Below are 22,503 nucleotides of genomic sequence, written 5' to 3'. Positions count from 1 at the left end.
TCTGTGCAGATAAAGGTGAACGGATGAGGTGGGATGGTTTGGGCTCACACATCCCGGTCGGAAAATGTATTTGGTTATAGTCTAAATAGGATTTCAGAGTACCATCTGTGTGGGCGTACTGCACTGTTATTGTATCCGCACTGAACACCCCGGCATTTCACACTTTCAAAGAACCACAGGATTACTTTGTTCGCTGAGTATGTGGGTGTCAAAGAATATAAAGAATTCACATTTACAAACTTTTACCTCTCTAATCTCACTGTGAAGAGTTGGAAACTTTTGGGGTCCAATGCATTCCAGCCCCATGGCCTTCATTAAAGTTAGATCTGTGGGTGCGGGGATGCCGAGCCATGGTGTGTGATTGATGGCAGGTATGTTAGGTGTACTCTGCTTGCACTGGGCCTGTGTTACACCTTGCTACAGTCTGTTCCGTTTTCTATGATTAGTTAGTTTTAGTTTGTTTAAGGGGAGGAAAAAGTCATGAAATAAATCCCCCGCCTCTCTCTTCTCCTGGTATTAAAATGACGAAGACAGGCGATAGCAAACGTTGTATAGGGATGTTTTAGTGTTTTAAGGAGCTCTTTTATGCAAACTTGGCCATTACCACATTGCTGTGTTCTTCACTGCCCAATAAAAACTAAGGTTGCAGGAGAGGGCCCCCTTAAATCACTCTGATTTACTTAGGTCTACTCATGTGTATGTGTGTGTGTGTGTGTGTGTGTATTTATAGGACTGTGTGTGTAAGAGACTCCAGAGTGTTTGCACACACACAGGCCGTTCTGTCACTGGAGAAGAGGCAGCCTGCTTGCCGCAGAGCGTGTACTTGAGAAAGGACACCTGAGTTTGTAAATCAGACCTGCTCCCTCTGTCTCTGCGCCTTGCTGTCTGTTCTGTTGTACTCATTTTTCTTTCTTTGCTTTTAATCACCTTCTCAACAGCTTCTCATTCTTTTTCCCGTCGCCTTCTTCTTTTTTCTCAATTTGTTTACTCCTCTCTTTTATTGTGCTTGACCTTTTTGTTCTGTCTCTGTCTGTCTGTCCTTATTGTGCACTCTCACACACGCCTCCCCAGCTTTACCCCAGTTTTTGGTTGCGTTTGATTCATTGTATTTGATGATTTTTTTTTTTTTTTTGTCTCCCTCCCCATCTTGGATCAGCAATGCCCCTTTGCTACAGAGCATATGTTTCTTCAACCAACTCTTTGTACTCTGCCTGGTAATTATTTCTTTCAAAGTTGTCAGTTGCCAGTTTGTATCTTACTGTTCTCGCCTTACCTTCTGTTGTTTTCTCAAATGTCTGAGGGTGGAAAAACACTACAGGATTTTTTTTGTAAGATTATAGATTTAGCCCTAATTAAGCCGTCCCACATAAACCTACACCACCACAGTGGATATTCAACACCGTGACAATACCCTTATGTTTTCTCGCAGCGCCCTTATGTAGGAAATTTGGCTGGAATGGAAATTCTCACTCCTCTTAATTAGATCAAGCAATCTGCAAGAAGTCTTGTAGTGTTTATCCACCCATTAGAGCCCATTAGAAAGCAGAGACGCACTCCCCAAGCTCTTTAAGTAAGCTGTATAGACAACGACACACTGTTTGATGTTTTGGCAGAGTTTTTCGTTTTTTTTTAAAAGTTGGACATGAAAGGACATAGAGACTAAGCTTTTAAAGTGCAGAATGTTTGGCTGTAATTCAGATTTTTTAAAAGCCATATCAGCCTTGATATGAGGAATATGTCAGGAAGCGTACAGTGTACAGTAGGTGGGGGAATACAAGCGTTAGAGACATGCAGCATGGGCAGATTAAGATTTTATTATCAAATGTAGCACTCTTTGTAGTCAGGCTTTGAGCTGGCTTACTGTTGATTGTGTTGTAAAAACACTAACAGTACATTCCCTCTACTTTATCTTTAAAGTAAGACGAGGAAAAGAAAATCTTTTCATTTCCTAATCGTGAATATCAGTATGGAGAACAGAAAGGTTCAAAGCAAGGCTGACCCTGCTCATTTGTTTTTCCTACTGTTCTCAGGACCTTGTTTACTTATCATATTTACCCCACCCTGTACTCCATACTGCCTCAGACTAAATTAGAGCCAGTCACAGCTAAATCCTCATAGAATCCTTTCATACTTTGAAATGCAAAAAAAGCTAGAAATAGCACCTCACAGTAAGATATTAAAAGTCTGGTGGTGTTCAGGGGCTGCAAACTTTCACAAGACATTACACCGACAGAATTTTCCAAGCACATAGTATAATTAATACTACTCTCTTCTTACTGCATAAAATGACTACTTTATTAAATATAATCTGTCTGTCCAGTTACTCATTAAAGGTGTGTGCCATGTACAGAAAGGGTTTGAATTTTTTTTATCTTTTGACCCAACATGTACTTTAATTAAAGCTGATATCTTAATTTGTCCTTTAAAGTTCAGCAGTATAGAAGGCACTGAGCCAAATCACCTGTATGACACTATTTATAGCTGTTTTCTCATATGAACTTTGGGCAGTTGACGGAGAATCAGGTCCAGACATTGTCTGGAGTTTCTCTTTCACACATGTAGCCCACAGCAGGAAATAGTGTGTGTCATAAGCGTTCTCCACTGAAGATACTCCATTTGGTTTAGGTTAGGGGTGGCATCTGGGTAGAGTGTGCAAGAGGCAGGACATGACATGGGTTACTCTGTGGCCACGTAGCCATTTCGTAATTTGGTCATAAACAACAGAGTTTTTTGTCATTCCTTTAATTTGTCTGACAATTTTGGCATCGGCCCTTACTGACAGAAATTCCAGAATCTCATTGTCTCTCGAGTTAGACATTTTCTTTGCCGTCCTTGTGTAAAATGATCCTTCTTCTTCACCCCCACGAATGTTTGTTTCTTCCGGTTTTGAACAAGCTGCAGGATAGAAACATCATCCGCACGCCCGCTCACCCGCGGTGAATATACCTGACAATTACCGGCTCTATTCACACATATGATACCATACCATACGATACCAAACGATACGATACTTTTTGCACACAGCACTGGAGCTACAGAGATTTAAAGGTTTGCAGCATAGGTCACAAAAATATAACATGAGTTTGAAAGTAGTTTAGAACAATTAAAAATCTTTGGAGGTAGTTAAAAAGTTATTTTCCATGGCCTTTCGAATGAATCTACTGCAGGACAATCATTTCAGTATCTTTTTATATTTAGACTATTAAACTTATCTATGTACATGGGATCAACAGAGAGAACGAGGGAGGGAAGGAGCGTGAAACACTTTGTCCGTGTTGTATACGTCTTGTATATGAAACATCTGTGTTGTCACTGCCTTTTCCTTAAACACATCTGTGGCCTGCATCCAGGCGCTGTCTCAGTGTCACAGAATAGACTACAACTACCAAAAACAAACGCTCACCTGACACCATCAAGCAGCTCTGTCTCCCACACATGCAGTGCAGTGCTGCGGTAATTTCAGTCATCTCACAGACTGATTCAGAGGAGCACATGCAACATATAAACCGATGTCACACTGTAGACTAATTAACAGACAGAGTAGCAGCTCTGTGTCTCTCTGAGTGTTGATGGAGAACTTGTGAGTGAATGAGTGGAGTGGAGCTGCGCAGAGAGTGTGGAATGGCGTTATGTAACGCCACTTGACCATACCCATTAAAAAAAAAAACAACAGTGTTGTCAAAATCTATATTTTGCTTGAAACTACATCAATATATTGTACATAGCTGTCATATTGCCCAGCCCTAGTTTGCAGTTTATGTGAGACAGGGCCTCATGAAGCTCAGTGCACAACACACACTGGCCATGCTGAATCATCTGAATTAAACACACCCGTGCTATACACTGAGCTTGTCATAAAGACATAAGAAGTAGTGAAATTACAGTAGTCGAGATGGGGCAATTCAGGGAGCGAATGCAATCAAATTGCTATTTTTCTCCGCACATCAATACTGGGAAATAGGAGAGTGGTTTATGTTGACATAATAATAGATGTCAAGGAGCGGCTGGTGTGTGGGCTTGCATTGAAAGAGCAGGTGCGTCATACACCGCCAGTGTGTGTGATGCCCTTTACACATGTAAAACGTATGTGTAAGGAAGTGGGATTAGTTTAATAAACTGAATTTAGGTTGTATCGAGTGCTATTGAAGGTTCAGCAAGAAGATGCTTGTCATGCAAATTAACAAACCCCTCATTTCAGTGTTTTGTTTTACGTTTAAGTGACACTTATGCATCAAAGCTGACATAGCTCTGTCCGATGAGTATCATTTATAACTCACAAATTCTCCCCTCCAGTCTCTTTGTGATCTCCCCCACGTTCTTTCTCCCCTCCCCTCTTTAATTTGATTTCAGGCTGACAGTATTATGAATAGAAACCGTTTCATTGAATTAGCATTGCCACTGTTATACTGTACTTACTCAGTTAGCTGTGTTCTGGCTAATCACATTTCTACCTCTCACACCAAATCTCTGTCGACAGACTCGACACGGTAATTACATTACTTTTAATATTCATTTGCATGCACAAACACAAAGCGTGATCACGTTCATACACATGAAAGTGCATGGGAGTCTCAATAAATGTGCACGCGCAGACATACGTGTTGACACCCATGTTGCATACACTGTGTGTACTGTATGAGTGTATAGAGTTACGAAGACACATGCTCATACATAAGCACGGCACACACAAGAGAACACACACACACACAGCCATCGTGTCGGCAAATGTCAACTCAGCTTACTCTCCCATGAGGTTCAGTGTCGGATGAGATTGTGCTACTTTAGTGAACATTGCACACTTGGTCCCGGTGTGATTTTGGGTTTGTGTGTATTTGTGTGTGTGTGTGGGAGAGAGATAGAGACAGAGACAGAAGGGGGACAGTGATGAGATATGTTGCATAAGGGGGTGCACTGGAGTGTGAAAGAGAACAGGTGGCTCCCGTTTGTGCCATCTAGCTTTATATGCCATCTTCCCTATTGTGTGTGTGTGTGTTTGTGTGTGTGTGTGTGTGTGAGAGAGAGAGACAGAGAGACAGAGAGAGAGAAATAGGGAGAGATCCTTTTGCTTTGTGAATGGGGATTAGTTCATACCTTGAGTGCATGTCTTCATACATGCACGCAATTTTGCCCTATTTCTCTGAGTGTGTGTGTGTGTGTGTTTCTGCGTGTGTGTGTCTGTTCTTCAGTGAGCAGGGTTCCGGTTGGTTTAGAAACAATTAGAACAAGCTGCAGGAGCCCAGAGAGATCGTTCTCCAAATGTCACCCAATTAACAATCTATACTGAACAGTGCTCTCTCTCATTCTGTCTGTCTCTGCCTCTCTGTGTTGTTCTCTTCCTCTTTCTCTCTATCTCTCACATGTTCAGTGAATAATTCTTGAAAGAGTCACATCACACACTCGCTGACAAACAGAAAGCAGAGTAAATGGTAGAGTCTCTTTAACACGTGTTTCTCTTTGTCTTCCTCTCTCTCTCAGACCAGTCATCCAGGCCGGTGGTCAGGACTAGGCAGCAGCAGCCTGGCTTCAAGGGACCGAAGGGTAGCACGGGGTGTGGGGGCACCACTCGGAGGGGACCTCTGTAACCAGCACCTCCCCCACCACTATCCACCTCTGCACGGCCGGCCTCCTGCCTCTGAACGACACGCTGCCAGGGAGGAGCGCCACTGCCAGGGAGTCTTGGCACAGCCCACAGCCCGTAACCCTGCTCCAAATCTGGCTCCAGGCTCCTCCAACTCGTCCTGTGCCACTTCTGCAGTGTCAGCCCAAGCCTCACTTACTACTCCAGTCCAGCTTCAAGTTTCACACCCGGGCCTTGGTCCAAATCAATGCCTAGGCTCCGGCTCAGCAGCTCCTAACCACTCCGCAATTCCGTCTCTGTCCTCCAGGCAGCCAGAGGGGGTGTCCTCCTCTTCTGAGTCCTTAATTTCAGGAGGAGGAGGTGGGGTGAGTCTGTCAGGTGGGGCGAGGAGAGGAGGAGGAGAGCACCACCCCCCGAGCCATATCCCTCGCGCAGTTGGAGCGAGCGCCTCCTCAAGCCTCCACAGTCTTGCAAGCAGAGGGAGCCCCTCCCCAAGCGTCTCATCGTCCATCCAAGCCTCCCCTCCACCTGCTAATCCTTCCCCAGCCTCCTCCTCCTCTTCCTCCTCCTCCTCTTCCATGTTTACGGGTCGTTTAGGACAACCACCTCGAGGCCCTCTGTCTCTGCATAGCTACAGTCGTAAAAATGTCTTCCTCCAACATTCCCTACAGACTGCCGAACTGCAAGCTCTGACGCAGAGAGACAGTTGAGGGCGCACACACATTGACACCATCCATATTGACTTGAGCGAGAAAATGTGTGACTTTGTAGAGAAACTGCTGCTCCTTCGGTACAAGTTGCTTGTGTTTCACTGTCCTAGTTCTCCCTGAATCCATCAACCACATGCGCTTACAATCACGCCTGTCTCTCTTTACAATTCAGACCAAACCTTCGCTGACATTTTGTTCTTAGATTTGCTCGTTTAAACACACTCATATGCAAGGTCACACACACACACACACACACACACACACATCAAGCTGTGGGTATGAAAAAGGCACTCACCCGTCTATCAGAACTCCCACGTTGTGTCACGCTGACAGTTTAGATGTGCTTACGCCCACAGACACACAAAGTGCACAGAGACTCGTATCCATGCACACATACAGATCACAGTCACACACACTTAGAAACACACTCTCACACAGAGACATCATCTGTGATATCTCTGCCTCACAATCTGCACAAATAACAGGGTGTTGAAACTGAAGGCAGAGATGAGGTTTGTATTTGTGTTGTTAAAGATTTATTTTTATCCATTTATTTGATTATTTTTTAAAAGTGAAACCATGTGCTGCTCAATGAACTATGGGGCTGCCCATCATTTGCGCTGGTGAAAATACACTGTCACATTGCCAAATCCTACATCAGATCAACTCAACTCAGATGACAAGACATCCACATCCACGACCCTTTTACTGCATGCTTTTTAAAAATTAAGGAGAATACAGGTGAGCATTTTATACCGCAACAAAAGCAGGACCTGGGTGACTTTTAAAGTCTTTTAATAACGTTTCAGTATCAACTCTCGAGAAGGGATTCAAACATGCCAGAACCTCCGACCAAGACATGAGCCTGTTGAGTGTTTTGAGAAGTAAACGTTTATCCTTCTGCTCACATACGCCAATCAGCCACAACATTAAAACCACTGACAGGTGGGACCTGCTGGTAACCCCAAATGTCCTGTGTCCATGCCTCGACAGCTCAGAGCCAAGTGCGGTCAACAGTGGGGCCTCCTTCAGTGTCCCGTGTTGGCACCAGGGTGTTGGCAGTAGATCCCTTGAGTCCTGTGGGTTGAGAGGTGGGGCCTCCATGGGTCAGACTTGTCTTGGCACGTCATGTGGATGCTCAATTGGATTGGGATCTGGGGAATTTGGATGCCAGGTGGATGCCTTGAGCTCTTTGTCTTGTTTCTCAGGCCATTCCTGAGCAGTTTTTGCAGCGTGGCATGGTGCATTAACCTGCTGGGTGGGCCACTGCCATGGGGAGTGCTGTTGCCATGAGGGGTGCATGTCAAGTGGCATCTATATGAATGTCAGGACCCAAGGTGTCCCAGGAGAACATTGGTTTGTAACAAGATGATCAATGTTATTCACTTCACCTGTCCGTGGTTCTCATGTTGTGGTTGATTCGTGTGTATAAGACATTAGAAGTACCTTTGGCTTAACACTGGACCTGGTTTTTATACAAGTGCAATGTTGCAATATTACCCACAATATATATAAGAGAAATGTGTATCTGCAATGTTAGATTAGTACAGTACAGAAGTGAAGAGTGTCATTCCAAAATGAGAGGTCTGCCATTTGAATAATTTGGCATTTATAAAGACAAAATTACATTTTAGTAACTCAAAATCAAAACACATCAGACAACGAGAAAGAATAGAACAAGATCTGGCACAACCAGCATTATGTATTTTTTCCAAAATGGGAAAGAAGTATCAGTTTTTTTTGGAATGAAGCTCTTCAAATCTTCTTTGGGGCTGGGTATTGAAGTGGGATACCTACTGGTGTTTTGCTAAATGACAGAATCAATATCCATTTTAAGGATTTAAAAGGAAAGATGTTTCAGATATTGGTGTTACAGTTAGCTGACCTGCTTTCTATGACAGTTTTAGTGGCGCATCAGTGGAGTAGAGTCTGATTCTGTCTGGTGAAGCAAGCGGCAGAACAAATGTTGCATAGAAAGTTGTTTACTTGATCAAATAATGAAAAGAAAGATACAGAAAGCATGAGTTTCCAAACTGCCCCATTTGGAAAAGCATCAGCTCTAAGGTTTTCCACTGATACCCAGTCCTTATGTGCTAGCCTTTTTTATCTTCCTGATCTCAGATGTGTTGGCTATCTCTTACCTAATGAGATGGCACTTGGTATAGAAAGGCTAGCAATTATGTAGTTTTTGGACAGTAGGACTCATACCTTTTGATTGAGCTTTATATTGAAACTGCCATGACCTGCTGAGTCGTACATTATTAACACTTTGGGGACAACATGTGTCACAATTTGATAAGTGAGAAAACCGAAAATGTTTTTTTTTTTTTTTTTTTAGATCTGTGAACAACTGGGCTGCATACCACCCTCCTCAATCTGCCAGTGTTGAATATATTTGCTCTGTTGAGCTGAATAGACTCCCGAACAGCCCTTTCTTTCCACACAGGCTTTGGGGTAAACAAATCTTGTAATGTCAACCGGGAGGTAGGGGAGCCTACGCTGCTGCTAAGTACAGGCCAGAAGTTCACAGCTCCCGGCGTCTACAGAAAATGTTAGAATCTGGAAAAAGTTGTTGACCTTGTCTGTCTCTAAACGGCACCTGGCTGTAGGGAGGTTGTATAAATTGAGTGTGTGTGTGTGTGTGTGTGTGTGTGTGAGAGTGTGAGAGAGTGTGTTGTAATGCACACCTCATGAGGCAAGGACCTGATAGAGGTGAAGAAAAGCCTGCAGGAAGACAGCTCCTCTCCCACTGGTGGTAACTACGAGTTTCCCTCTGGCCTGTTTCACTTACACATGATTTCCTCTCTTTTCATACCCCCTTTTCCTCTCTGTCTTCTCTCTCTGTCCCTATTTATTTCTCCACCCTATTTTCCATCTGTCTACTCCAGTCTCTCCCTATACATTTGCCTCCTTCTATCCCCTAGCATTCTACTCTACTGCATGCAAACTCTGTAGCTCCTTTTGTTCCTGTCCTCTTTTTCAATCTGTTATCTTCCTTCCCCCACTATCATGTCCCAGGTCTCTCCCTCCCTCCATCTCTCTCCCCTGCTCAGCGTACTTATCCAGAGCTTGTATTGTCATACAGTGTATCTGTAACAGACTCTGTTGCCGTGGCTCTCAGTCCTGGGCATTGGGGCCTGATTTTCATTCCAGCTGTCTAATCAGGGAGTCATTTTCCACCTGGTGAATGCAATTAACTACCTGGTAGTGTAGATGGCCAGCAGTAATGTGGCTCCGGAGGACCCGGACTGAGAACCGCAGCTCTAATGTGAACTAAACATTCCCTGCTTGGTTTGTTTACATGCCGAGGGTGACAATGCTGTGTCGCTGGCTGACCTCTTAAGAAATACTATTTACATCCCCAGTCAACGCCTGCATCGTAATGTCGTTGATGCTATGTGAAATGTCATAAGGGACTATTGGACTCTATTTGCACTGCCCACTCCGATATTTCTTTTCACCGTGTTTCAAACGGCTGTGCTCATTTTAGCTGTGTTCAAATCAGGCGGCAGCCTCAGAGGCTGAAAAATGAAGACAACGTGGAAGTGCCAAAAACTGCAGTTCCTCAAATGGCCACTGGAGGTTGCCTCCAAAAGTGAGTAAGTCCCCATTAACCCCCATGTTGAAATGCTTAACTTACCAGCAGAAATACAATGTTTACAGCCTGGTAATAAAAAAAAATAATAATAAAAAAAACAGTTTTGGTCTCTATAGCTAATTTCCGGGTTCATGACTACTGTGCATGAGGTAAATTTATATATAACTCACCCATTTACATTTTATTAAGGCTTAAGGTAATTCACAAATCGGATGTGGGTGCTTTGAGTGGCAGGCTGTCTGTGTGGCATCACCGCCATCTTTGAGTCAGATCCACCCCTCCCTATGGTCACTTCTGGCTTCAAAAATCCAAGATGGTGACAGCCAAAACGCCAAATTGAAGGTTTCAGAACAGGAAATTACAAACCCGTAGGTGACGCCACGGTGTCTATGTTCATTATTTTTTATATAATCTGTTGCTCAAATTGGAAATCACAACAGCAGGCTGCTGGTTATGAGACATATCATTAAAGGGACAAAGCCACATCTGAGCTGATGGCTCAAATGTGGCTTTGCGGTCTAACTAAGACACTTTTGCTTGTGTAATTGTCAGAGTGAACTGATATTGAATTTCACTGCTGGGAAACAAGGGTCTGCAATCATGAAGTGGGCACACCTCACAAACCTCAATTCTTCATTTTACTTGGCGGCATGTTGTGCATTTAAGACACATTTCGTTTGTTGGGAAGTTATTTATTGTTTTCTGCCTTATTTATATTTATTGCCATAGAATCAGTTTCCTTAAAGCATCCTGGCACTAACAGATAAAGGTAGTGGTCATTAAATGACAATTATAATCATGATGTTATTATTATTATTATTATTATTATTATTATTATTTTAATGAATCACATATATTAAACTGTCCTAGCTTTTTAATGTGCTTATTGTAATTATGTTTTGTTTTTTTTCTTTATGAACTGCTGTAATAATGAAATTGAGCTGTATATTTGTACATAATTTATTGTAACTGTTGATGTTCACTGTTCATGAACACGAACAATTCATGTTCATGTTAATGACATGTAAAGGGACAGTTTTCCTCAAAATCAAAAATACATTTTCCCTCCTGCCTGTAGTGCTATTTATGAATCTAGATTGTTCAGGTGTGAGTTGCCAAGAGTTGGAGATATCGACCGTACACGGTATTGGGAAGTAACAAGTTACATGTAACTCAAATACAAAATAAATTTAATCAGTTGCTGAAAAAAAAAACAAAAACATGTAATTGAATTACAGTTACTAATCAAAATGTTGGTGGTAACAAAGAGGTTACATCCGAATATATTATTATTGGGAAAATGTTTATATGTAGGATGTAACATTTATTCTGTTGCCTGACATCTTTTTGCCATGTTGGAATGCCTTCTTTCGGCACAGACTATTTCAGGACATTTTTCTTTTCAGCCCAGTTCAAACCATTTGTTAGAAAAGTCATCAGAAAGTAATCAGATTTAGTAAGTTTCCGGTATATTACTTTAAGTTTTAAAAAGAGTTGCATTGCTTATTACATTTTTGACAGGGTGACTTGTAATCTATGACCAATTACATTTCAAAAGTAACCTTCTCAACACTGGCTGTTGAGATGTCGGTCTTCTCTTGAATATAATGGAACTAGATGGCACTTGGCTTGTGGTGCTCACATTTGAAAAACTCAACAGCAATGTCTCTTTCCAGAAATCATGACCCAGTTACTCAAAATAATCCACAGACCTTGTTGTGAGCAGCTTCATGTAGGAACTATTTTCTCTCTACCAAAGTACACCCGCTAACCTTATCATCACGCAGAAGGAAGTGTGCATCTACTCATGTACAGGATACTCGGCGGCATCCTCCTGAGCTGAACTGTAACATTCGCTGAGCCAGCAGTAGACGCAAGTTTCCTTCCAGTTGGTGGTTGTAGTTCAGTAGAAAGAAAATAGTTCTTGCATGGAACTGCTCACAACAAAGTCTTACAGTTATTTTGAGTAACCAGGTCATGATCTCTGGAAAAATACACTGCTGTTGAGTTTTTCCAAATGTGTTTATCTATAAATTTTTGGCACTTTGAGCACCACGAGCTGAGTGCCATCTAGTTCCATTATATTTAATAGAAGGCAGACGTCTCTACAGCTGATATCTCAATAACACTCGACACCTCACACCAAAACAATCTATAAATGACACCACATGTAAGGAAAAGGAAAAACATGTGTTTTTAAATTGGGGGTCTGCACTGTCTCTTTAAGAATAACGTTCACAGACATTGTTTGTTGGCTAATAAGAAATTTAAACACAACAAGAAAATTTGTGTCATTGACAAATGTCAGATGCAGTCGGAGGTCTAAGCTTTTACCAAAGTGTTTGAGGCTGTAGTGACACATCAGAAAACAATCTGACAAACGTGTTTAACTGTGAACCCGTGCCAGTTTGTTCATGTAAGGGCCAGTTGACTTGCTTATATAGGTGTCAGGTCACTTAATCAACTTTTCCCTCTTTGAAATCCAGCCTTTGCACTATGACTATTCCTGCTTGAGATTACTTTGAAAGACATGACTTTGCCTAACTGTGTCCAAAAGGTGGATGACGATCTATTAAAGCTGCTTTTTCATTTGTGTCTATGTAACACTGTTGGGTAGATTCTCACTGTGAGCCTCTGACCTGGTAGCTCATATATTTATAAAGGGGTTTTCCGAACACATCTGTCTTCATAGAGTTGTTTTTCACTTTACATGGTCCTGACCAGTTTTGAAATTTCATCTGTTTGTTAGAAACTGTTTGTTGGGCTCATCTGTGGTTAAAAACCTTGCAGTGTGTGTTTACCCAAAGGTATTTTTCTTCAGTTTCTGTCCAACATATATTTTTTTGGGTCACTCTCACAGTTGTTTATTCACATGAAAAATGTTTTATCAAATGATTTTTGTCCACTGTCTCCTTATTGTTAATATTTAATACAAATAAAATTAATGAAAACATTTAGTGGAGATTTGATTATTGATTTTCCAACACTAACGTCATGCTTTCCATTATAAAATAAGGCGTGTCTGTAAAATGACTTGAGACGCACTGAAGCAATGAATGATGGATTCGGCTGCCACCGAAAAAGAGCAGCGGAATAATAAAGCGGTGAATCTATGGGACCGAGGCTCCGTCTCTCAGGCTGGCTAGATTTCACTGTACAAATCTCTAAAGAAAAGAATGAATAAAATCAAAGATGAAAGTAGAACGTACAACAAAGCAATGAATAAAGAATCTTAGGGGCCATCACTCTAAAAGACTGAGCAAACTTTTTCCAGCTGTAACATCTGAGTGGACTTTAAAAGGTTGAGCGCATGGCGGTGGGTGCAGACAGGAGTAATTTTACCTCATTTGACATTCGCCTCCAACCTATTTGAGTGAGTTTTCATTTGGCAGTGACCATAAAGTATGGAAGTGTTTAGAAAATCAATTATGTTAGAATGAGTTTGTGTGCATGCATGTGTGTGTGGGATGTCAGCTTTGACTGTTTACCCCTTAGGGAGGACCTGTGCACGCTTCTCATTTCTGGACTCACTCAATTAGCATTGGTGAGGTTATGACTGGCTGACTGGCACGCACACACACACATAAACACATTAGATTAGCAGACAGCAGTTTTGATACTAACTTGCTGTAATTTATATGACAGAAGGTCAGCACATCAGTGAAAACACTCCTGATTAAGCGAGCTTTGAAGTCCAAAGTGATCAAGAAGTAGCACATGGATTTTTGCTGTTGATGAAGGATCCTCAGTTGGCCCTAAAATTAGCATATCTGGTATTTGGTCCAAAAAGTCTAGCGCTAAAACAATTCATTGATTTGTTGATCATCAGAAAATGCATTATATCATTTCATTAAAATATTATTTATAACTCTTTAAATCATTGATCAAGTAAAAATGACAAACATGCCACATCCAGCCTGTCATATATTTGGATTTTCTGCTCTGTGCTGTTTTATGTCATTGTAAATTTAACAGCACAAAACCCACAACTTCTGGGCATCACTTTGTATTCTGTAAATCATGATAGGTATTTGGCTGGCCGCACAACAGCCACAAAACTTTTTTTTTTTTTTTTTTTTTGGAAAGAGAGACTGCAGGAGAATCTGAGGTGACAGGACACTGATGTTGTGCTTATTAGACTGAAAACATTCAAAATCAGATTTTAAAAAAAAGAAATTTAATAAGAATATGCATGTATTCATTTTCTGTTAGGGGTCGCACAGGGGCTGGAGCTTATCCCAGCTGAAATTGGGTGAGGGTTGGGTACACCTTGGACAGGTCGCCAACAAGGCTGACACATAGAGACAGACAACCATTCATGCTCACACTCACATTCACACCTACGGACAATTTAGAGGAGGAAGCCGGAGTACCCAGAGGAAGCCCATGCTGACACAGGTAGAACTTGCAAGCTTCGCACAGAATCCCAGGGTTGGAACCAGGAACCCTCTTGCTGTGAGGCAACAATGCTGACCACTGCCACCATGCCGCCCTGATTAGAATAGAATGCTAATACAATGAAATAATCCATAGAAAACTGAAACACGAGGAATTTCTTAGTTGTCATCATCTATCAGGGTTAAGTATTGTCTCTAAAATCATAAACAAATGACCTGACTTATATAGTAAAAAAAAAAAGTGTGTTATTTACAGATTAATTTTATTGTGAGTCAGGTACAAATAAAAATATTGACCGCTTCCAGCTGATATTTAAATGTAGGTACAATGGAAAGAAACAACATTATAGGGGAGTAACAATATGAGAAAGAAGTGACACCATAAGTATGTCAGTAAATACTGGGTATACCTACGGGGAACCTATAGTACCAGATTACAATACTGTTGTTTGGGGAAAGCAGGGTTTTCAATCTTGTTTTTGTTGTGTAGTTAAAGAGGGAAAAGGGAAGAACAGCCACACATTATAATACAGCCTCATCACACCATGGCTTTGCTGGATACAAATCAGCAACGGCATTACGCTGTTTCTCCCAACAGACATGGGAACCCAAGATTAACCTGTTGTTCACAGTACTGCTGTCATTTTAAGAAATAGTTATACATTTTTTTTTATCATGTGAAATTTACTGTGGCTGTATGTTGTCTTCTTTTCCCCATTAATAATTGTGTTTCTTCTGGGATGAGTAAAACAGCTTCCCTCTGTGTTAGCTTGACTGATAAGACATCGTGCAGATGCCATTTCCCACACACAAACTGGTATTCATAAGAGAAGAATGTCCAAAGAGAATGTGCACTCCTCAGACACAGTGGTATTGACAGCCTGTACTGACCTGATGTGTTCATATGGTTTAGTCAAATTTAAAAGGGTTAAAATTTGAAAATAAATGTATGATTAACTTACAAACTTTAATTTTGTGTGGATCCAGTATAAAATTTCTGCTTTTAATACATTTTGAGAGAATATATTAGAGGATAATGGCAAAAATGTCTAAGTGGTGTAACCATAAAAACTTGCACCAAATAATTAAACTTACTTAAAAACACTAAAATTCTCAATAAAACACCATATCTAGTTTGGCATGATCTTTAAATTATTATTTTTTTATATTCATTAAAGGTAATGGAATACAATTGTTCTAAATATGAAATTTAATTTGGGGAATCATGAAAGTCAGGTAAACTACATGAAGTGTCAAGTGGTGTAACCACCATTTAAGAGGCCGTTTTGTTAATATAGTAAAGAAGGCCATGTGACAGGAAATGGTATTACAGAGAAGGACCTCTGATGATCACAACTGCTGCATGACAAGGTTAGAATCTCTTAAAATTACTAATAAATTGACGTTTTTAGACTCTGGTCAGGTTTGGTAAGTGTACATGTCAAATGGTATGACCCTAGAAAAACATTAATAATTCATAAAAATCATTAAAATGAATATTTACTTTAAAAATTATGTTTGAAATCTTGAGACCAAGGCCATGTGCTTACACAGGTGTCAATGGTAATGCCTGTCAAATTTGATTTTAAAATGAAATGTCAAATGGTGTAACTGGTTACACCATTTGACTCCTATTAAGAGCCTTTCTGTTATAAGCAATTATGTCAAATATCAGCAGTTTATGATGGTAACTTGTTAGATATCAGTAGTTTATGATGCTAATTAAAGATGTATTATAAAAAAAACCTCCTTTTGATCTTGTACAGTAGCTTTAAAATACCTAAAAATCCAATAATTCATTGAAAGTAGAAATGTTACTCAAACATTAAAATTTCTGTCTGTAAAATACAATTATTTACATTTCTGCTATTTCATCACTAATGTATGATACATTTATAGAAAACTAAAGTAATAAAACCCAAATAAATAAAATCAATTTTCCCCATTAGATGCCAGTTTCTAGGAGGGCCACCTGACAAGGATGGGTGAATGCTAATGAATGCTAATGCTGCAGCAAGGGCCAATTACGTCCTTACAAGCTGCTGTCGTCAGGTGACTTCTTCCATTATCAGAATTTAAAACACAAAACATGAAACATGAGTTAAATTTTAAAATTAAATGATTGTTGTTAGCAAAGAATTTACAGTAGAAGAAATGAGTTAATTGTTGTCAGCTGTTCCTTTTTCTGAACTCTCTCTCTCATTAAATTTTTATCAACCGTATTCACAACAGAAGACCAGTTCACCCTTATGAGTTGTTGTCAGGTGACTTTTTTCTTATAAAAACTTAAGATACAAAACATGAGTTAAATTTTAAAATGAAACATGATTGTAAAGTGTTTTTTACAGTAGAAGAAATTAGCTCACTGTTGTCAGATATTCTTTTTCTCTGAAATGAAATAACATGAAAAAAAGTTAACTTAACCTTGTTGACTGTCATATTTGATTTTCAGTGTCAATTCCTTCACCAAACAGTGGTGTTTGACTGTAGAAGGAACATGGTCAGGCAGTGTATCACATTTTTTATGAAAAATACCAGTTACACCAATTGACACAGCCCAGTGTCATTTGGTGTAACTGGTATTTTTTCATAAAAATATGATTATATACAGGAAAATAAATGTGGAGTAAAATGTGGAATAAATGTAATCCACTTTTGCAGTGCAACACTGTTTTTTTTTTTTTAATTTTACATAATTTGTCACGTGTTATTTAGAAAAAAAGGGGTGTTTTCAGGAAATGTCCTGCTCAGTATTGCCAAAATGCATTAAAATTTAAATATAGAAATACTCCAAAAATATCTTATTTCAATGTAATGCTTTTGAAATAAAGATTTTTTTTTTATAAATACACTTAAATCTACTGTAGGTGGATAAAATATTTAATATTTATCATTCTTTCGTGGTTACACCATTTGACATTTTCAGGAGCATTCAGTCTTACTTTTCATAAAAAATGGTGCAAATGTCATTTCAAATGACATAAAACCAACAAAAATACAGAATGTACATTTTAACAAATCTGATGCATGCTTTGAAAACTGTTTTTGAAGATATTTCTGAATTGCTCATCTTGCCAACCCTTATTTGTCACTGACCATATGGACCCCTCACTGCCCACTTTATTAGGTACACCTTGCTATTACCAGGTTGGACCCCTTTTGCCGTCAGAACTGCCTTAATCCTTCATAGCATAGATTCAACAAGATGCTGGAAACATTCCTCAGAGATTTTGGTCCATATTAACATGTTAGCATCACGCAGTTGCTGCAGATTTGTCGGCTGCACATGATGTGAATCTCCCGTTCCACCACATCCCAAAGATGCTCTATTGGATTGAGATCTGGTGACTGTGGAGGCCATTGGAGTACAGTGAACTCATTGTCATGTTCAAGAAACCAGTTTGAGATGATTTGAGCTTTGTGACATGGTGCGTTATCCTGCTGGAAGTAGCCATCAGAAGATGGGTACACTGTGGTCATAAAGGGATGGACACGGTCAGCAACAATACTCAGGTAGGCTGTGGTGTTTAAACCATGCTCAGTTGAGCAGGTGTACCTAATAAAGTGGCCAGTGAATAAATATGAACGTGTGAGTGAATGTGTATACTACTTTACACTTGGAGGGTGTATTACTGGGGACTCATTTTGATGTGTGTTGTCGAGTTTGGTGCGACTTCAACCAAACAGGCTCTGTGGCTCGTGCAGCGATGTGGGCGGGGCTTCGGGGCTCACACCTGTGAATCAAGGACTCTTCTCAGTGGATGTAGCTACGGTACATTTAGCAACACATGAAGACTAGAAACCGGGGATTTTACATGTAACAAATATTTCAAGCAACAGAGATGTAACTTTTGGAATGGACGCTTTTGTTGCCGGACCCAAGGAAGCGCAGGACTATGCTGAAACCGAAGTCTTCATCATTCCTGGACTCAACAAGTAGGAGCGGAGAGCCGACAAGTGTGTAAGTTTGCTATTTTAACTTATAACACTACTGACATTACTGCCTGCTGAGTAACTCTGCTAATTAAACCCATGCCATAATTCATAACTTTGGTAGTTATGTCAAAGCAAGTGACTAATACGCCTATTTGGAAATGAATTCATCCGCTTAATGTAGGCCTGTTTCAGCTTTGTCTCGAACCAACAGTAGCCGCAGCGTGAGTGTGTTTGTCAGGGGCGGATGTAGTGATTTGTGGGCCCTAGGCACACGGTCTTGCTTTCTGTTACACCCTTCTTCTAACTGGAAATGTTGGTGGGCTTTTTAAACGGCTAATCAAAACTTTTTTCTTACATATACATATTAACTATTTATAGTAAAAGTATTAATACCACACAGCAAAAGTCCTGCATCCAAACTTTGACTTAAAGTGAAAGAGAAGCATAACAGCACAATGTACAATCACTGGCCACTTAATTAGGTACACCTGAGGGGTATTCCAGGTAGGAGGTTCAACAAACTCTGAGTCTAACCCTGAACTCTGAGTCGATTTACCCTGAGATGGGAAACTCTGAGTTACTGGTTCCAGAACAGCTGATTTGAGTTAGTTCAGTCAACTCTGAGTATGTTCACTCTGAGTTAAGCCGACAATAAAAAGCCATCATCAATGGAGCTCCGACTCCACGATTCACCATGGCAACAGGTAAATAAAAGACAGCGCCTCCATTTTAATCCAGTGGATATAGAGATATTAATGCATGTGTAGCAGACGGTGCACGTTTATCTTTAAAAGAAGATCCTGAGTCAGAGCAAGGAAAGTGTAAATAAGTTAACCATAAAGTTAATAAAAAAATTTTATTCAGTGTTGTCCGTTTATTCATCATTTATCAGACTTACATTTCCTTAATGAAGATAAAGTGGTGGAATCTGACTGTGTATCAGGCTGTAGATACATTAGGCTACATTATATTAATTATATACAATAATGTATTTGTTCAGATTTAATCTGATGGGGAAAAACACAGGAGGCAGCAACTGAAAAATAGGAAGATTTAAAACATATAGGCTAGGCTATAAATCAAAGACATAAAGACATGACTGTAAACTCACAGTCTGACCCAGTAATAATATGTTTGGTGATTTGCACTTGAAAAGACGTTGATGTTTAAATACAGTAGATTTTAAAATGCTGGACATCTATTTGTATCTTGACTCAACAGCATTCAGTGACTTTATTTCAGCTACAAATGTAGTAAATTTAAAGACACTGAAACGCTGCACCATTGCTCACTCAGAAATATGAACATATAATCCCCAATATTAGGCTATAGGAATTATGTTCCATCAGTGCGACCAATGACATCAGTGATAGAGATCATTAGTCATTGATACTACGTGTCTAAAGCTTCATACTGATTTTTAAAATTTAAATAATTAGACCTATACATTATGTGGAATAAACATTTGGGAGCTGCTCTAACAGACTGACAGTCTGATCCTTGTGCACAGTGTTGGGTGAATTCTCGCTATGTAATATTTGAATGTAAAGACAAAAACCGATGTCCAAAGAAATGATTGATGTGCATAAATTCAGTAACTAAAGACAGTCCTGAGTAACAAACTAATATCCAGCAGGATTTAGACTGTGACAGAAGGTAAATTTCCCCTAATTAATGCGCTTCGATACAAGCTTTGACAAGGACTGAATGAATGAGGAAATGAAACAGCGTGTAAGAGGGAGGAGACAGAGAAAAACTCAGGGTTTATTGAAGAAAAGCTGTCAGCGAGCAGGTTATGTTCACAGAGTCTGTTACCATGGTGACTGACTCAGAGTTTCAGTTACCTCTCTTTCTGGAATGGATAACTCAGAGTTTCCCTCATCTCAGGGTTAACTTACTCTGAGTTTTCACATAACCCACTTTCTGGAATACCCCCCTGTTCAACTGCTCCTCAACGCAAATAGCCAATCAGCCAGTGAAGTGGCAGCAACTCAATGCATTTAGGCATGTAGACATGGTCAAGACGACCTGCTGAGGTTCAAACCGGGCATCAGAATGTGGAAGAAAGGTGATTAAGTGACTTTGAACGTGGCATGGTTGTTGGTCTGAGTATGTTAGAAACTGCTGAGCAGTTCTTTGGGTGAAAATGCTTTGTTGATGCCAGAGGTCAGAGGAGAATGGCCAGATGATAGAAAGGCAACAGTAACTCAAATAACCACTCGTTACAACCAAGGTCTGCAGAAGACCATCTCTGAATGAACAGCGGGAGAAACATAACTGCGCATATTCAGTGGGCCACATACTGGGGAAGTAAACCTGGAAGCTAAAAATCTTTTTGGCCAATGTGCTAGGCAAGGAACTCGTACTGAATAATGAATGTAATGAATAGGCGCCACCTTGGCATTTGGTATCGAGTTATTATGAAAATCTATGGACATGATACACAAAGCCAGAGACCTGGACCCTAAACACTCAGAGTGACTGGAACAGAGATGATTTATTTCTACATTATTATTGTTGTTGTGTTTATTCTACGATAAGTCAAAATGTCTGCTGTGGAAAAAGTTGTGGCTGGTGGTTGCTTGTTGTTGTTTTCATCTTTGCTTTGCTCTTAACTTGTGCTGCCTGGATGAATGGGTTAATTGGTAGTAGGGTGACCAGACGTCCTGCATTGCGCAGGACTGCACAGCATTTCTGTCTCTTTTCATGCGTCACGCAAATTGAGACCATTTCCCACATGATTGGTTGTCACCTGCACATGCATTCCTCCCCGGCCAATGAGAAGAAGCTGCATGCAGCGGGTGGCCCACATGGGCTCTGTGCGTTTAAGCGCTAGGGCCCGCCCCATAAGAAAAAAACAAAAAGCCATGGTCGGACAGTTTCCCGACAGTTTCCAGCAGCCTTCAGTCCGTACAGGAAGTCACAGACGCACTCACATCCTGAATGATGTCATTTCATTAAAAAAGTGATCAGACCCGTATATCAGTTTGTTTTCTGTCTCCAGTTGTTTTAATTATGATAGATTAATGTATTAAAATGCTTTACAGGTGATCTGTAACTTAAGTTCATGGTTTTTTACATGAATTCTGTAAATCAGCATCATATCAGTTTGACCTGTCCCCTCAACTACAGGGCCTAAATAAACTCTGTTGGTTAATGTTTTCAGGAAAAGCAATACAAGACAACAGTTTTCATTAAAGATCAGTCCGATACAGTCAGGTTCACATCTGTAGGCTACAGATGTTATTTTAAGAATCCTCACATCCCACTGACCCCAAGTCTCTGTGTTGCTAAATACTTCAATAATTAAAACAGTCCAGTGTTAATATACAGTAGACTCTGTATAGTTTATGATGAATGTATTTAGTCTCTGATGACTAAAATTCGCGCTGGGGGCGGGTGTCCCACATTGTCCCTCACAAACCTGCTCCTTGTCCCACATTTGGTTTATTGGGACCTGGTTACCCTAATTGGTAGGGAATTCTGTATGTAGGCTTTTTTAGTATCCAGTAGAACTGAGTAAGCCAAATATTAGATACATGCATTTACAGTAGGGGTGTAACGGTACACAAAAATCTCGGTTCGGTACGTACCTCGGTACACAAGTCACGGTTCGTTTTTTTTTCGGTATAGTAATGAAAAAAATAGACAACTATTAAATATCTTTTACTTATTGGTAACCTTATTAAAACATATCACCACAGCAGCTAAGTTAGTCTTTTTACACATTTTTTGAATGAAAAATATAAATATACATTTCTGCTTTAACAGTTTTACTCAATTAAAATAAAAAGTATAGTGCAGCTGGTCAGCTTTAAAGCCTGCTCAGATTCAGTTTTACTAGGAACTTACTTAGCTTTCCCACTTTGTTAAAGTGCAGTAAACAAAACATGCTTATATCTAAAGTGCAGCTTAAACAATTTTACTCAACTCCAATGGCGTTGGTTATTTCTTTAGCGTGATGGTCAGGGAAACGCTCTTTCTTTTTAAACGACGACGATATCGTAGTTTGCACCAGATTGCTTTTTCTAGTCGTGCCGGTTAACGTTCAAACTCGGGTGGTGTCGCTGATGCGTTAGCATGTTAGACGTGTTTCCAAGTACATACTCGACTGCTGTTGTGCAGTGTTGGCACACTGCTTTTGTCTTGTCAACTTGTTTATTTCAATCTTCGTATTTTACCCTGAAACCAAAGTGTTCCCAAACGGAGGACTTAAGGTTTGCGGGTGGGTCTTCAGGTTCGTCAGGCTCACTTGCCATGTTGTCAAAATGCGAGAATGCGCTG

General features: G+C 40.3%; 1 protein-coding gene across 2 annotated transcripts in view; it reads left to right on the top strand.

Moving 5' to 3' along the window:
• ccser1 (coiled-coil serine-rich protein 1) overlaps nucleotides 1–12,841 on the top strand; it is a 188,157-nt gene extending 175,316 nt beyond the window's left edge. For both annotated transcript variants that reach the window (XM_033619613.2, XM_033619612.2), the window contains one exon: nucleotides 5,476–12,841. In XM_033619613.2, coding sequence (XP_033475504.1) covers nucleotides 5,476–6,288 — 813 coding nt within the window. In that variant the 3' untranslated portion in view covers nucleotides 6,289–12,841. The remainder of the gene's footprint in view (nucleotides 1–5,475) is intronic.
• Nucleotides 12,842–22,503: the final 9,662 nt, after the last annotated feature.

This window comes from Epinephelus lanceolatus, chromosome 9 (genome assembly GCF_041903045.1).
Source record: "Epinephelus lanceolatus isolate andai-2023 chromosome 9, ASM4190304v1, whole genome shotgun sequence".
In the NCBI taxonomy this organism is placed as follows: Eukaryota; Metazoa; Chordata; class Actinopteri; order Perciformes; family Serranidae; genus Epinephelus; species Epinephelus lanceolatus.
This window is presented reverse-complemented; position numbering and strand designations above follow the sequence as displayed.